The 15,292-nt window shown below is 39.7% G+C and overlaps 1 protein-coding gene and 1 long non-coding RNA gene across 3 annotated transcripts in view; one reads left to right on the top strand and one right to left on the bottom strand.

Moving 5' to 3' along the window:
• LOC135204368 (CKLF-like MARVEL transmembrane domain-containing protein 4) overlaps positions 1–7,550 on the top strand; it is a 56,777-nt gene extending 49,227 nt beyond the window's left edge. For both annotated transcript variants that reach the window (XM_064234592.1, XM_064234593.1), the window contains exons 5-7: positions 190–316; positions 1,417–1,550; positions 4,441–7,550. In XM_064234592.1, the coding sequence (XP_064090662.1) occupies positions 190–316; positions 1,417–1,550; positions 4,441–4,602 (423 nt within the window). In that variant the 3' untranslated portion in view covers positions 4,603–7,550. The remainder of the gene's footprint in view (positions 1–189; positions 317–1,416; positions 1,551–4,440) is intronic.
• Positions 7,257–7,700, bottom strand: LOC135204369 (uncharacterized). The gene is made up of 2 exons (XR_010312194.1): positions 7,558–7,700; positions 7,257–7,435 (listed from the first exon to the last, which is right to left on the bottom strand). It is a non-coding gene; the product is annotated as an uncharacterized LOC135204369 (long non-coding RNA).
• Positions 7,701–15,292: the final 7,592 nt, after the last annotated feature.

Raw genomic sequence — 15,292 nt, 5'->3', positions numbered from 1 at the left:
AAATTTGGAAAAAATTTACAGTTTTTATTTAAGCTTCGGAGAGTACATTCTCCCCCTCTTTCAGAAAGAGAAATAATCTGCTTTATATATTTGGGTAAAAGTACCTTAATTTTGATATTCATTTCAATGCTATTTGCTCTTCGGCTCCTGAACGGGAAACCTTTTATTTTTTTTAACCTTCTCATCCAGGTCTTCGGCTTCCTGGGATTCACGGGTTTCCTGATGGCGCTCGCCTGGGAGGTGATGATGTGGCTTAAGAACCGCGACCCGGGTATTGGCTTCAACACCGCCACCGTCGTCGAGGGACCGAAACGACGTAAATGTTTTTTATTTTATTTTTGTAACTGACGTTCTCGTCGCGGGGTGTCATATTTAGAGAGAGAGAGAGAGAGAGAGATTAAATGACATTGTCATCGAGGTTGTCGTGTTTGGAGAGACAGAGAGAGAGTAACTGACTCTCATCAAGGGTGTCGTGTTTGGAGAGAGAGAGAGAGAGAGAGAGAGATGTCATCGAGGTTGTCGTGTTTGGAGAGAGAGAGAGAGAGAGAGAGATTAACTGACTTTCTCATCAACGGTGTCGTGTTTGGAGAGAGATAGAGATTAAATGACTGTCATCGAAGTTGTCATGTTTGGAGAGAGAGAGAGAGAGAGTGAGATTAAATGACATTGTCATCGAGGTTGTCGTGTTTAGAGAGAGAGATAGAGAGAGAGACAGTAAACTGACTTTCTCATCAAGGGTGTCGTGTTTGGAGAGAGAGAGAGAGATTAAATGACTGTCATCAAGGGTGTCGTGTTTGAAGAGAGAGAGAGATTAAATGACTGTCATCGAAGTTGTCATGTTTGGAGAGAAAGAAAGAGAGAGAGAGATTAAATGACTTTGTCATCGAAGTTGTCATGTTTGGAGAGAAAGAAAGAGAGAGAGAGAGAGAGATTAAATGACTTTGTCATCGAAGTTGTGTTTGGAGAGAGAGAGAGGAACAGAGAGAGGGACAGAGAGAGAGAGAGAGAGAGATATGTGACTGTACCTCCGTTCATATTATCTGTCATCTTTGAGGTCTTCCTCCTGTTACACCTTTCAAATCTTTTTACTCTCAATTTCCCTTCCAGTGGTGATTGGCCTCATGGGTCCCAGCGCGTGGTCTTTGGCCTAAATTCCTTTTCATTCCCAGCAACGTAATTTCCATTCCCACGTCGGCATAAATTCCACGTTCCATTTCATTGCCAGTAACGTCATTGCCATTCCCACATCGGCATAAATTCCACGTTCCATTTCATTGCAAGTAACGTAATTTCCATTCCCACGTCGGCCTAAATTCCACGTTCCATTTCATTGCCAGTAACGTCATTGCCATTCCCACATCGGCATAAATTCCACGTTCCATTTCATTGCCAGTAACGTCATTGCCATTCCCACAGCGGAGAGCCTACACAGCATCGACGGCGAAGTGAACTTGAGGGACGAGATCGCTTCCAGAGAGGACCACGAGACGGATGCGGCCGTTGGATTCGTGGGGATGAAGGCTCGTCCTGTGTCTTCCTTCATCCAGGAGGTGAGAGTGGGTATTTCTTCGCACTGTATACGAGTTGACTGTTGTTGAGAGGATTGCAACCTCATCCCATGTATACTACACAGTCAGCAACAGCGCAGGTGGTAAAGTGAAACCAATAATGATCTCGATGATGTATGTAATCACTCGCGCCTGTGGTTCGAGAAGATTAGCACGTACCGGCAGTAAATAGTAATTGACGCAAAGTATGATGATGGCTGTTAATAGCAGGTCCAGAGGTTATAAAAATAGAAGTAGCAACGCTAGTAGTAGTAGTAGTAGTAGTAGTAGTAGTAGTATAAGTATAACTGTAGAAGTGTCATATTCAAGATTTTGCATTAGGGAATTTAGCCTAAGGGTCTGGATTTTTTTTCGATGTAGAAATAAATCCTGCCGCACTTATTGCATCATTCAAGAGGCCTTGTGCATCATCGGTTTTCCGATGTCACGTGTGAGCTGGGATGTGCCGTTGTAAGGCAAATGGGATGTTTGTTAAAGAGTTTAGAAACGGCATCCGTATGACAATGGGCATCGCTTCGGATGACGTCAGACGTTGGAAGTCTAGTTTGTTGGGAACGATAACGGTGCTTTGATGAACGTCTGCGCCCCGTTTTTGCATTTTTTTTTTTACAGTATATATAAATATAAAAATAAGCTTCTGGCAACGATGGTAATGGTGTCTGCACCTGGGAGTTATTGCATTATGACTCGGTTTTTTTCGTTCTGCCAGGACACGTGACCGACTTCCAACAACAATAACTCAGGTCTTGTTGGCTTCAACTCTTTAATTTCACCTTCGTGCATATTAACTCGGCATAACTCCCCTGCTAGTTATGCTCTCTGCAGGGTTTTCCCTCTTGAAACAGGGAGAATGGAAGAGGGTTATATTGTAGGTGATATCTCCACCACTTTGTGAACAATAATCGTCGTCTTCTAGATATGGTCTAGGAAGGTTGCGTTCAAACGATCCCTGTGACAGCTTCATTGTTTTTTTTTTCCCTCTTCAGCAAAGCAGTCGAGTATCTGAGCTTTGAAACGACACCTGCTTTCAGAGATGCATTATGTTTGGAAGCGGTAGAACTTTGTGTCGCTTACTACTGATCTTGGTGTTGGACTCTTCTCTGGAAAAAGCTTTGTTCAGTGAAACTTTCCTAAAAACGTAAGATGTCTCATGTAGCCTATTAAGTCAGTAACTGATGATACACGCCTTAGTGGCGTGTTCGGTATGGTCTTGGCCTGAAACCCCGGTGCCGCGTGTTCGATTCTCGGGCATTCCACTGAAGGGTGAGAGATGTGTATTTCTGGTGATAGAAGTTCACTTTCGGCGTGGTTCGGAAGTCACGTAAAGCCTTTGGTCCCATTGCTGAATAACCACTGGTTCCATGCAACGTAAAAACACCATACAAACAAACAAACAGTAACCGAAGATCTTGCTGCATTAGCTAAGCTGAAACTTTCAGAAAGAATTAGTCTCTAACTCCAAAATGTCTTAAATCTTAGAAGAATATTGGAACTGTGTGTTGAGACAGTTCCTTTGCTTTCAGTTTTTATTTATTTATATATTTATTTATTTAATTTTTAGAAAAATTCTTTCCCGTGGAAACTCTAACTCCTACCATTAGTAAGTTGTGCGTATCAGAATACTCTCAGTTTTGATATATTATTTACGGACCAGATGCTCGAAGCTGTTTCAATTAAGACGTCAGACAACATAGATCTGTTATAAGTATCATGGCAACCAGATAGATCTGTTATTAGTATCATGGAAACCAGATAGATCTGTTATGAGTATCATGGAAACCAGATAGATCTGTTATAAGTATCATGGAAACCAGATAGATTTGTTATAAGTATCATGGAAACCAGATAGATCTGTTATGAGTATCGTGGAAACCAGGTAAGATTGACCATATCCTTAAAGATGACCACTTCTTATTACCCAACGTCTTAAAATGGTGCTGTGTGCTACCGAAAACCATCATTGTATGTGAAGACGTAGAGATATTGCCCGAACAATAACGCTCTCCTAGTCTCTTTGTTTTTTGCTATGTGTGGATTATTCCCTTTTTTATGCCTGTTTTTTAGTTTTAGATATTTTATATATAGATATATTATATACTTATATAATCTTAAGTATTGTAAGTGTGTTGTTACATATATTTTGTTGTTAATGGACACCTTGGAACGCTCCTCCAAATTCCGGTTTTCCGGAACTATTATTATTCCAGTGGACTCCAAATAGTGATGTACTAAGTCTTTCCATGCCTTGGAAACCCTAGCCTCCACTTAAGAACGATACCTACGCTTCCAGCCGAAATCAGAATAGTGATGTAAGTCCTTCCATATCCTGGAAGCCATAGATTATAATTCAGAACGATCCCTCTTTTCCAGCTAAACCAAAATAGTGATGTAAGTCTGTCCATGCCCGGGAAATCCTAGCCTCCATTTAAGAACGATACCTTCTCTTCCAGCCGAACCCAAATAGTGATAAGAACGATACCTAGTGATGTAAGTCTGTCCATGACCTGGACATCATAGCCTCCAGTTAACAGCGGTCCCCTTTCTTCCAGCCGCCGAATCAGAATAGTGATGTAAGTCCTTCCATACCCTGGAAGTCCTAGCCTCCATTTAAGAATGATATCCTCTCTTCCAGCCAAATCAAAATAGTGATGTAAGTCCTTCCATATCCTGGAAGTCCTAGCCTCCACTTAAGAACGATACCTTCTCTTCCAGCCGAACCCAAATAGAGATGTAAGTGAGACCATATCCTGGAAGTCATAGCCTGTAATTCAGAACGAGCCCTTCTTTTCCAGCTAATCCAAAATAGTGATGTAAGTCTGTCCATGACCTGGACATCATAGCCTCCAGTTAACAGCGGTCCCTTCTCTTTCAGCCAAACCAAAATGGCGAGGTCACCACACCAATGCTCTACGCGCCTGGAAACGACGACGACGACGAAGCTCCCAGACCGAAGAGAGCGAGTGCCATCTCGGAGAAGTCAGAGGCCTCCTCTAACAGTTCTTCAGTGCAAGGGGAATGGCAGACTCCCTCCTGAGAGTCCATATTGCAGGAAAACTTGTACTGTATAGCTTTAAACAGGACTTTCCGAAAGCATTACGTTGCTCAGATCTACGTGATCACTGAGTTGCTGGGAGAGGTGCTCTAACAGTTTTGAGAGGGAAGTCTGCACATTTGCTCATAACTTTTCCATGTGTATAACCATAAAGACTTGTATTGTGATGAACCAAGTGAAAGATTTTGGTGCAAAATCATCATAACGGAATTTGAGACTATCATTGTGATCTTGTATATGTCCAATACTTGGCCTTGAAGACGTACTGCATATCGACCTCATGTTGTCCCTAATTAATCAAGATATTTTCGCTTTTTTATGATGTCTGTTTCAAATTCCGTTCTACCGCGGAAAATTTTGTGTGCGTGGAAAAGACAAGTCGCCATAGATATAAGGCAAAGGTAACTGACTGTTAAATAGTGAGTGCCATTATTGTGTCATCTAAAATATATTATCTACTGGAATAAAATTGGTGCTAAACCCATCTCATGAAAACTGAAGAAATAAAAGTGAATGACCAGCAAATCAAAATTGTATCAACTTGATTGACATATGAATAAAATAAGTCCCGAAATATTTTTGCTCATTATTAAGTAGCTCTGGATTTTCAACCGATCGCCAAACGTATTGACTTGTGAGCCCAAGCAAACAGGAAATTTCTATAAGCCTAGCATCCTTTTGCACAGATTGTAAGACCTTTTCGGTACCTAAAGATATTTGAAACCGATTGACGATGTATGCAATGCTATTCAAAGTAAAGCTAAACTGTCAAAGAGAACTTGCGATTCAAATGTCACGGGAAAATCGTAATGATATGCAGCAGTTCACTGGCCACAAGTTCGTTAGAATTTCCAGAATAATTTCAAACCTCTGCATCATCAGTTCAAGTCTGACATTTAATGACAAATGAACAATGATACAGTCAGATTTTTTAGTACTCTTCAAAAGTAATACATATAATGAACAACGACAGAATTGCCCAAATGAAACTGACCAATAAGCTTAGAGACTAATGTGATTCGTGTCCATTATTTGAAATTCGACGCATGCGCGGTGAGATTCCCACCATTATGCCACCTCAAGTTCCCTTATTAGACCGACATAGAAGTGAAACATTAAAGCTTTTATATGTATTACCACAAACAGTTTTCTTAAGTGCACCCGATGTGCGATGCTTTCGACAAGTGATGGAGAATCAATCATTTCAGCATAATGTTGCATCTCGTAATCTCTGCCCGTAACCATATCCAGCTCCAAGTGGCCTCGAGTAACCGTTGACTGCCAGGTTTTGAAACCGCCTTGAGCAATGAGATCTTCCGGCATTCCTTGGAAATATTGGGGAATCATTTTTCTTTGTCTTGTTTTTTGTAATTGACTTTTAGATCTTATCAGTCGCTTTTGGTGTTTAAATATCCCGTGGAAGTGTTGTCAGTTTTGTATTGAAGCAGAAGACCACCTTAGGACTTTTTCAAGATTCGTGTTTAGAAAGAGTAGGTAGTACTACTACGTCGCGGCGTCGTCGTGGATTTAGTGAGGACTATAGCGTGATTTATTTTGATAACGTAGAGTATAGGTGACCATAGTGAATACATCTCTTGTACTTTTTGAATGATCGGATGGAGTAATGGCATAGATAGCTGGAAATTCATGTCAACTTTTTCAACACTGCATTTGCAGTGCGAATGAACACGTCGATGGAGTTAGGGATCACAGTTTTGATCTGCATTGTTTGATGGTGTGCTCTTGTCTTTCAGAGAACCTTTGATCCACTTTCTGCCGATTTTCGTCGAAGAATGAGCCACTCACGGTGTTTATGGTTGTAGTACGTATTCCATTTTAAAAGAATGTTCTTTGTGGAAAATGCGATTGTCACCTGAATTGCGTGGCATTCCAGAATCCAGAACACGCAGGCTGAAATAGAAAAACAAAATTTCTTCTTTGAGGTCAAAGTAACCTCCCTGGATTAACTTAGAATTTAATTTTTTTTTAACTTGCAATAACGAGCCATTTTGCCGCGAGTTGGCATCTGGTGCTAAATTACCTTCATGACCTTGGTATGTAGTAAATGGGTTTTGACCGTAAATACTTTACACCCACCCATCCTATGAAGATCATGATATGAATCCGGTTTTATTAGATCATAACTTCTTTTGTTTATTGCACGAGGTGTCAAAATAAGAGAGGTTTCGTTTCTAAATAAAACGAAAAGATATTGTAATCTTGTCCTTGAGGTAAATCACCATACTGTAAACACTTGCTCTAATTTGTTTTAACTGTTAGTTGGCAACACATGTCCACTTCAGCTCCTCAATAATAACTTGAAAGATGAGACGTGTTTTTATTTTATTTACTTATTTATTTTTTGTTTTTGTTTTTGGTTTTTCAAGCTGTTGTACTTAAACAATATTTTAGTATGAAATTTGACGACGTTTTCATACTTATCCCTTAGAAATCAACACCTGTTGATAATCCAGAGGTTGCTGCTGCTCTTCTGTTTCTCGTCTAAGTGTTTAAACTATTCTCTTGTTTATCGTCTCCAGATGTGTTCCAATTTTCGACTTGGCGGAAACGAGTTATCACAAACTTCGCCAAATTACATAAATTCCTCAACGGATACCAAACTCATTTTCCTTGCGTTTTGTTTTTCTTTTTATGTTCTTATATTCAGTATCATTTCCTGTATGTGTACGTAAACAATTGTGTTAAATGTTGTTTGGAGTAAGAATTATTCCGATTTAGTCGACGCAGCTGTTAGAAAATGACAAAAAAATGCAGGAATTTTCATACATTTAGTGATTGAACAATGTTAGCCAGACTTGCCTGCGAAGACCAGATATAAATAATCTGCTTAATTTATTATTATTATTATTATGATTATTATTATTATTATTATTATTATTATTATTATTATTTCGTGATTTGAGCAATGTTAGCCACTTTGCCTGCAAAAACCAGATATAAATATCTGCTTAATTTATTATTATTATTATAATTATTATTATTCTCTGAATGTATGGCTAATAAAAGCTGTAAGTTATTACTCCAGTTTACAACTAGATTCTTATTTAATTTTATTCTCGGTGACCTTCTCTCCTACAAGATGAATTAATTTTAACCGCCAGAGTGCGTAAAGTAAATATTCAGGAAGAGCTCGTTCGCGTGTCTTTAGTCGAAGTGAAGAGCAAGTTTCTTTTTTTTCTCTTGTAGTTCACAAACACAGCTGAATGTTAGTGCTCACGAGTTAAAAAAAAAAAAGCGAGAAGGACATTAATTTTAATTGAACAATTGGCGATCACGTTAGAAACCCTTTGAAAGCAGCGTTTGTTTCTGTTTCTCTGTTAATGGATTTGATATATATACATATACACACACACACACACACACACACACATATATATATGATATATATATATATATATATGTATATATACACACACACACATATATATATATATATATATATATACATATATATATATCTTTATATATATATATATATATATATATATATATATATATATATATTACACCTACACGCCTAAAATCTAAAGTTGTTCGAATGGAAACAGTAGTCTACATCAGTTATATTTACACGTGTATTTGAATTTATGAGTGGGCACTAAAACAGCTGCTATGAAAATACTTGTTCATGTGTAATGTCATTAGTTACGTCAGACAATGAAAAACACACACCTACACTCACGCACATCGAAATTGCTAATCGAGAATTTCGTGGTTGAAGTGTCATTACTAGTTTTTGTTTTCTGATGAACTGGATGTTGTTATCGTGGCTGGTTTTACTATATACTTTTTTCTCGATCATCTACGTTTGCTTTTATGGATCAAAGGATGGTAATCGTAAGTGTTTGTGAGGTACGACGGACTGTCTCTCACCTGTACATGATTGATTAGACTGTACATATTTTTACTTTGTACCAAAGGCATAGTCGTTTGTTTTTGTATTAATGAATAAGATGTAATGAATCTGAAGAATATTTTCTGTTGTTTTATTTTCCACACCAAGATTGATCTGGTCTTATAGACTTTAAATTTTATTACCATTATTGTTTATATAGATTTCGGAGGTGAGAAGTAAAATCGGATCACGCCTCGCTTGCTGATTCTCAGGCCCTCGCAGCTGAAACGAAACGGTAGCAGGGCCATACCTCCAAAGGGAAGACCTCAGTGGCGTGATCGGTATGATTTAGCCTGCCACCTCGGTGGCCGCGAGTTCGATTCTCGGACATTCCACCGACGGGTCAGAGATGTGTACTATTTCTGGCGATAGAAGTTCACTCTCGACGTGGTTCAGAAGTCACGTTAAGCCGTTGGTCCCGTTGCTGAATAACCTTACTGGTTCCATGCAACGTAAAATCACATACAAACAAACGAAACCTCAAAAGGGAGTTTGTGATGGTTGATTCTGTAATCAAGTCTCATCCTTCCCTGAAATGCTCAAAGCTTCCAATGAAAATGCACGGGATACGTTTTAAATAATTTCTTTCATCATTTTGGTTTTCAGAGCTACTTGTTAGTATTATTTCTTCCCTGTTCAAAATATAGTTTGTATTATACGCTGTTCCCGCTTTTATTCTCTTCCTCTGCTGAGTCAAGGGCTGGTAACCCCCTCAGTGGCGTGGTCGGTATGATGTTGGCGTGCCACCTCAGTGGCCGAGAATTCGATTCTCGGGCATTCCATTGAGGTGTGAGAGGTGTGTGTTTCTGGTGAAAGAAGTTCACTCTCGACGTGGTTCGGAAGTCACGTCAAGCCGTTGGTCCCGTTGCTGAATAACCTTACTGGTTCCATGCAACGTAAAAGCACCAAACAAACAATCAAGGGCTGGTGTTCTGCTTAATACCCACGTCTTGAGTCTTTTCCTTTACTCGGTGAGTAAGCCTACAAACTACTTTGCCGTTGTTGTGGGGGGGGGGGGGGGGGGATAGGAAAGCCTAAAAAGATCTGAAAAGGGTGTTTCTCATTGAGCTAAAGATACGGAAACTTTAGGATAGGATATTTATGATTTATTTATTCGAATGAAAATGTGAAAAATGAATAAGGTGCAAGTTAAACACTACAGAAAAATTATTTTTAACAAAATATAGAGTATTTATTTTAATTGTCACTGGTAAAACAACGCTTTATTTGACCGTAGGTTTTAGCACGCTCCTCGAGGTAAGCTGGAGGTCGGATCACGCATTTGGCACCGTTCTTGGCCTTTGTCCATTTAACCTTAAGAAAGGAAACCTCCTCATGTAACCTCATGGCATTCGCCGGACAAATAACTCCCTAATTACCCTGTGGAAACATGTAGACCAAATTCTCGGTAGCTGATTATGGCCATGATCTGGAAATTCACCCTTGGCTCTATGAGGAAACTAGGTTTCTCGACTTTGTTAGCAAATGCCTTGGCTTTGCGACACTCCATGCTTCTGTTTTCCCCTAATCTCGTGATCTTACGGCCCTTAGAGATAGATTTACTTCACATTGTCCTGCGTAGCCTGTCAGCAGGTGACCTTGGCTCGATAAAGTAACTAGGTTGGCTTTGAGACCCTGGTAGTACCTCCAAGGGTAGTACACGCGTTCCTCGTGTGTAATTCATCAGCCATTCCGTTGATAAAAAAGTCTACCCCTAGAAACACAACTCCTGCGCATGCGATGGCACATGCTACTGTGGAAAGGCGTTTGGTTATCGATCAATCTGACGGCACTAAGGTATATGGCAGTGGTTCTCAACCTCTATATGACCACGCCCCCTCTAAGAGTCGGTCCTCCCTTCCACGCCCCCCTTGCATATGTGAGTAAAATTCCCTCCCACACTTGAAAAATAAGAGAAAAGGAAGGGGTTTCGAGGGACAGGGAGGGAGATCAATAATTATAAAACATTGTAAGCCCCACGAGCCTAACTAGGGTAGTAGACTACGGGAAAGTACCGTTATAAGGCGATACCTTTGCATTTTTTCGTAAACTTCTGAATATCAGCTCCTCACTCTTATTAAGAGAATAACGAATATAATTTGAGAATTTTTTATTCATTTTTCCCTAGGGCTCGCGCCTCCCCCGCACATTGCTGACGCCCCCCTAGGGGGGTGGGCGCCGCCCAGGTCGAGAACCGCTGGACTATATGGAATGATTTCGAGAGATTTTATAACCGGCCGTCTCTGAAACCAGTCGCTCGCTCTGCTCTCATCCTCCTCGCCGACAGTAATAGCTCCTCATTAGCGGGATCGGTATGGTCTTGCTTCTGCTACCTCGGTGTCCGGGAATTCGATTCTCGGGCATTCCACTGAGGTGTGTATTTCTGATGACAGGAGTTCACTCTCGACGTGGTTCGTCACGTAAAGCCGTTGGTCCCGTTGCTGAATAACCACTGGTTCCATGCAACGTAAAAACACCGTACAAACAAACAAACAATTCGCCGACAGTAAGTGCTAGAGCTGACGTTTTTCGTGCGTGTAGGAGCTTAATTGTGCAGGATTTTAATTTATGCTCATTCAGGAGTATAATTTAGCGTAAGAGGACTCTGGTATTGTCGCTGTTTTTTATGATTCGCGAAGTTTAAGGATGTTCGTCTTCAGTTGTTTTGTTCTCTGTACTTTTTTTTTCTCGGTAATTGTTCATTAAGGTGGTAATGAAGCAAAGTGTAGTAAATTTTTCCCCTTGAAAACGTCTGACCTTTTCGAGTAATTTTCCAGTAAAAGTGCACAAACTAAAACGAAAGTAATATTGGTTTTGCTTATCAAGTAGAATATCTTAAAAGCAAATCAGTTCATATTTTTCCATGTACAAACTAAAGCGGTTTTTTTTTCAGCTAGAATATATAAAAATACTTCAAATTCTAAAATCTAGGTTATAGAAGATGGAAAATAAGAACCCCGAAGTACGTATTTCATTAGAAAATAAAACTAGGTTAAGCAGCAGTGAACTATGTACGTACTTAATAGTTGGGGTGTGTGTTCGCGAGTGGTTTAATATATATATTAAAAATAATATATGCACACCTTTTTCCCCACAATGATGTGGCAGCTACAAAAATTACATAGAAAAATAGACATGTAAGCGTCTTACATATAGTATATGAATATATATACATCATCACGTAGTACATGATGGAAAAACACAAAATGAAGATTTAAAAAAAAAAAAAAAACTCGTCCTTCAATCTAATCCAAAGTTCCTACATTACAGGAAAAAAAAAGACACAACTAATCAGGAAATCCAGGCTTAAGAAATTGTCTCCTATTGATCAAGCAAGAGGAAAAGGTGAGTATTTAATTCTCTCTCTCTCTCTCTCTCTCTCTCTCTCTCTCTCTCTCTCTCTCTCTGCTAAAACTGTTGCCATCAAGTGCGAATTGAGATTTTTAGTTAAGTAACTTGTCAGAAACGAGATCTGTAAACCAGAACTCTAAATGAAAATAATTGCTGTCTGGTACATACAGGTGGTCACCTGGTTTTCCTGTTCTTATTTATATTTTGTTCCCGTTTTTTTTTTAATATATTTTTTTTAACGAGATATTGTAAGAGAGCCATGAGTATAGAGTTTGGAACCATCTGGAAAATGTAGCGTGTGGATGTTCATAATTGACATAAGTTTGACGTAATAAAGTGGATACAGTTTACAGTAAAGTTTGACGTATTAAAGTGGTTACAGTTTACAATAAAGTTTGGCGTAATAAAGTGGACACAGTTTACAATAAAGTTTGACGTAATAAAGTGGATACAGTTTACAATAAAGTTTGACGAAATAAAGTGGACACAGTTTACAATAAAGTTTGAATGCAGTTTACAGTAAAGTTTGACGTAAAGTGGATACAGTTTACAATAAATTTTGACGTACTAAAGAGGATACAGTTTACAATAAAGTTTAAATACAGTTGACAGTAAAGTTTGACGTAATAAAGTGGATACAGTTTACAATAAATTTTGATGTAATAAAGTGGACACAGTTTACAATAAAGTTTGACGTAATAAAGTGGATTCAGTTTACAATAAATTTTGACATTATAAAGTGGACACAGTTTACAATAAAATATGAGTGCAGTTTACAGTAAAGTTTGACGTAATAAAGTGGATACAGTTTACAATAAAGTTTGAATACAGTTTACAATACATTTTGATGTAATAAAGTGGACACAGTTTACAATCAAGTTTGAATACAGTTTACAGTAAAGTTTGATGTAATAAAGTGGACACAGTTTACAATAAAGTTTGACATAATGAAGTGGATACAATTTACAATAAAGTTTGAATACAGTTTACAATAAAGTTTGATGGAATAAAGTTGATACAGTTTACAATAAATGTTGACGTAATAAAGTGGCACAGTTTACAATAAAGTTTGAATACAGTTTACAGTAAAGTTTGATGTCATAAAGTGGACACAGTTTACAGTAAAGTTTGACATAATAAAGGGGAAACAGCTTACAATAAAGTTTGACATAATAAAGGGGAAACAGCTTACAATAAAGTTTGACGTAATAAAGTGGATACAGTTTACAGTAAAGTTTGATGTAATAAAGTGGATACAGTTTACAATAAAGTTTGACGAAATAAAGTGGATACAGTTTACAGTAAAATTTGACGTAATAAAGGGGAAACAGCTTACAATAAAGTTTGACGTAATAAAGTGGATACAGTTTACAATAAAGTTTGACGTAATAAAGTGGATACAGTTTACAGTAAAGTTCAACATAATAAAATGGATACAGTTTACAATTAAGGAGAAAAATGGTAGCTTTAGCATATTCATAACCTTCGGATTAGGTATTGACATAATTTCAGGAGTTTGTTAGATGTTTGTGTGTACATTTATTTTTCCTAATTTATTTTTCTAATGGGATTTGGGTTAGGGACATGCTAATTGTTATCTCATATCCAAATAGAGAGAAAAACTGGGTTTGGTCACTACTTGGAGAGAACGATACAGCAGGAGAGTTGTAAAGTATGTAATATGTTACTCTGGCTGAAAGACCAACAGGTGTTTGGTTAAAATTATCAGCTTGGTTGATACCTGCGTAAAAGCCAAAGACCTAACAGGAGGTGCAGAAGGTTATTGATTGTTTATTGTGGTACGGGTGAGCTGTATGTCCATTAAAAATCCACAGTAATGTCCAAATCTTGTAATTTGGTCCAATGTTATACTCGGATATTCTCGGTACTCATTGGTGTATCAAGCTCTCATGAGGATTTGGAAGTCTTTGCTTGTAGCCTCTGACCAAACTACAAGACATTGGAATTGCTGTGTATCTTTGTGGACGACAATTCAGTCAGCATTGCAACCCCTCTTTCAGCAATAACTTCTGATTTCCAGACTGAAATGGGGAATGGTGAGAAGCTGAGGAAGATTATCAGGAGATGCTGGCGATTTTCGACGGTAGTTCTGATCGCGGTTTTATATTTAGTTACTGTGACGAGGTTTTACGACTTAAATTCCAAGAAGACGCTGATAATACCTCTTCCGAAGCCTTTGCTTCCTGTTCAGAGTGCCCTGGAGAAAGCCGTAATAGCTAACACCACTTCAGCCCCACTCTCGAAGGCACCACCCACCATCCAGCATCCGTTGGCCTGAAGGAGACGGTAATACCTAACACCACATCAGCCCCTCCAACGAAGCCACCACCCACAAATCCCAGCATCCGTTGGAACTGAACTGGAGACGGTAATACCCTAACACCACATCAGCCTTCCCTCCACGAAGCACCACCCACAATCCAGCATCCGTTGGCCATTAAGGAGACGGTAATACCTAACACCACCTCACCCTCCACCAACGAAGCCACCACCCACAATCCAGCATCCGTTGGAACTGAAGCAGACGGTGATACCTAACACCACATCAACCCCTCCATACGAAGCCACCACCCACAATCCAGCATCCGTTGGCCATTAAGGAGACGGTAATACCTAACACCACATCAGCCCCTTCTACGAAGCCACCACCCACAATCCAGCATCCGTTGGAACTGAAGCAGGCGGTAATACCTAACACCACCCCAAAAACCTCCACCACGAAGCCACCACCCACAATTCAGCATCCGTGGAAACTGAAGCAGATGGTAGTACTAACACCACCTCACCTCCACCAACGAAAGCCACCACCCCACCATCCACAATCCAGCATCCGTTGGCCATTAAGGAGACGGTAATACCTAACACCACATCAACCCCTCCTACGAAGCCACCACCCACAATCCAGCATCCGTTGGAACTGAAGGAGACGGTAATACCTAACACCACCTCGCCTCCACCAACGAAGCCACCACCTACAATCCAGCATCCGTTGGAACTGAAGGAGACGGTAATACCTAACACCACCTCGCCTCCACCAACGAAGCCACCACCTACAATCCAGCATCCGTTGGCCATTAAGGAGACGGTAATACCTAACACCACCTCACCCCCACCTACGAAGGCAACCTCCAGAATCCAGCATCCGTTGGAACTGAAGCAGATGGTAATACCTAACACCACCTCACCTCCACCAACGAAGCCACCACCCACAATCCAGCATCCGTTGGAACTGAAGCAGACGGTAATACCTAACACCACCTCACCTCCACCAACGAAGCCACCACCCACAATCCAGCATCCGTTGGAACTGAAGCAGACGGTAATACCTAACACACCTCACCTCACCGAACCCCAACGAAGACCACCACAATCCCCAGCATCCGT

The sequence above is a fragment of the Macrobrachium nipponense genome, chromosome 44, assembly GCF_015104395.2.
Source record: "Macrobrachium nipponense isolate FS-2020 chromosome 44, ASM1510439v2, whole genome shotgun sequence".
NCBI lineage: Eukaryota > Metazoa > Arthropoda > Malacostraca > Decapoda > Palaemonidae > Macrobrachium > Macrobrachium nipponense.
The sequence above is the reverse complement of the archived record's forward strand: the minus strand, read 5'-3'. Positions and strand labels throughout refer to the sequence as shown.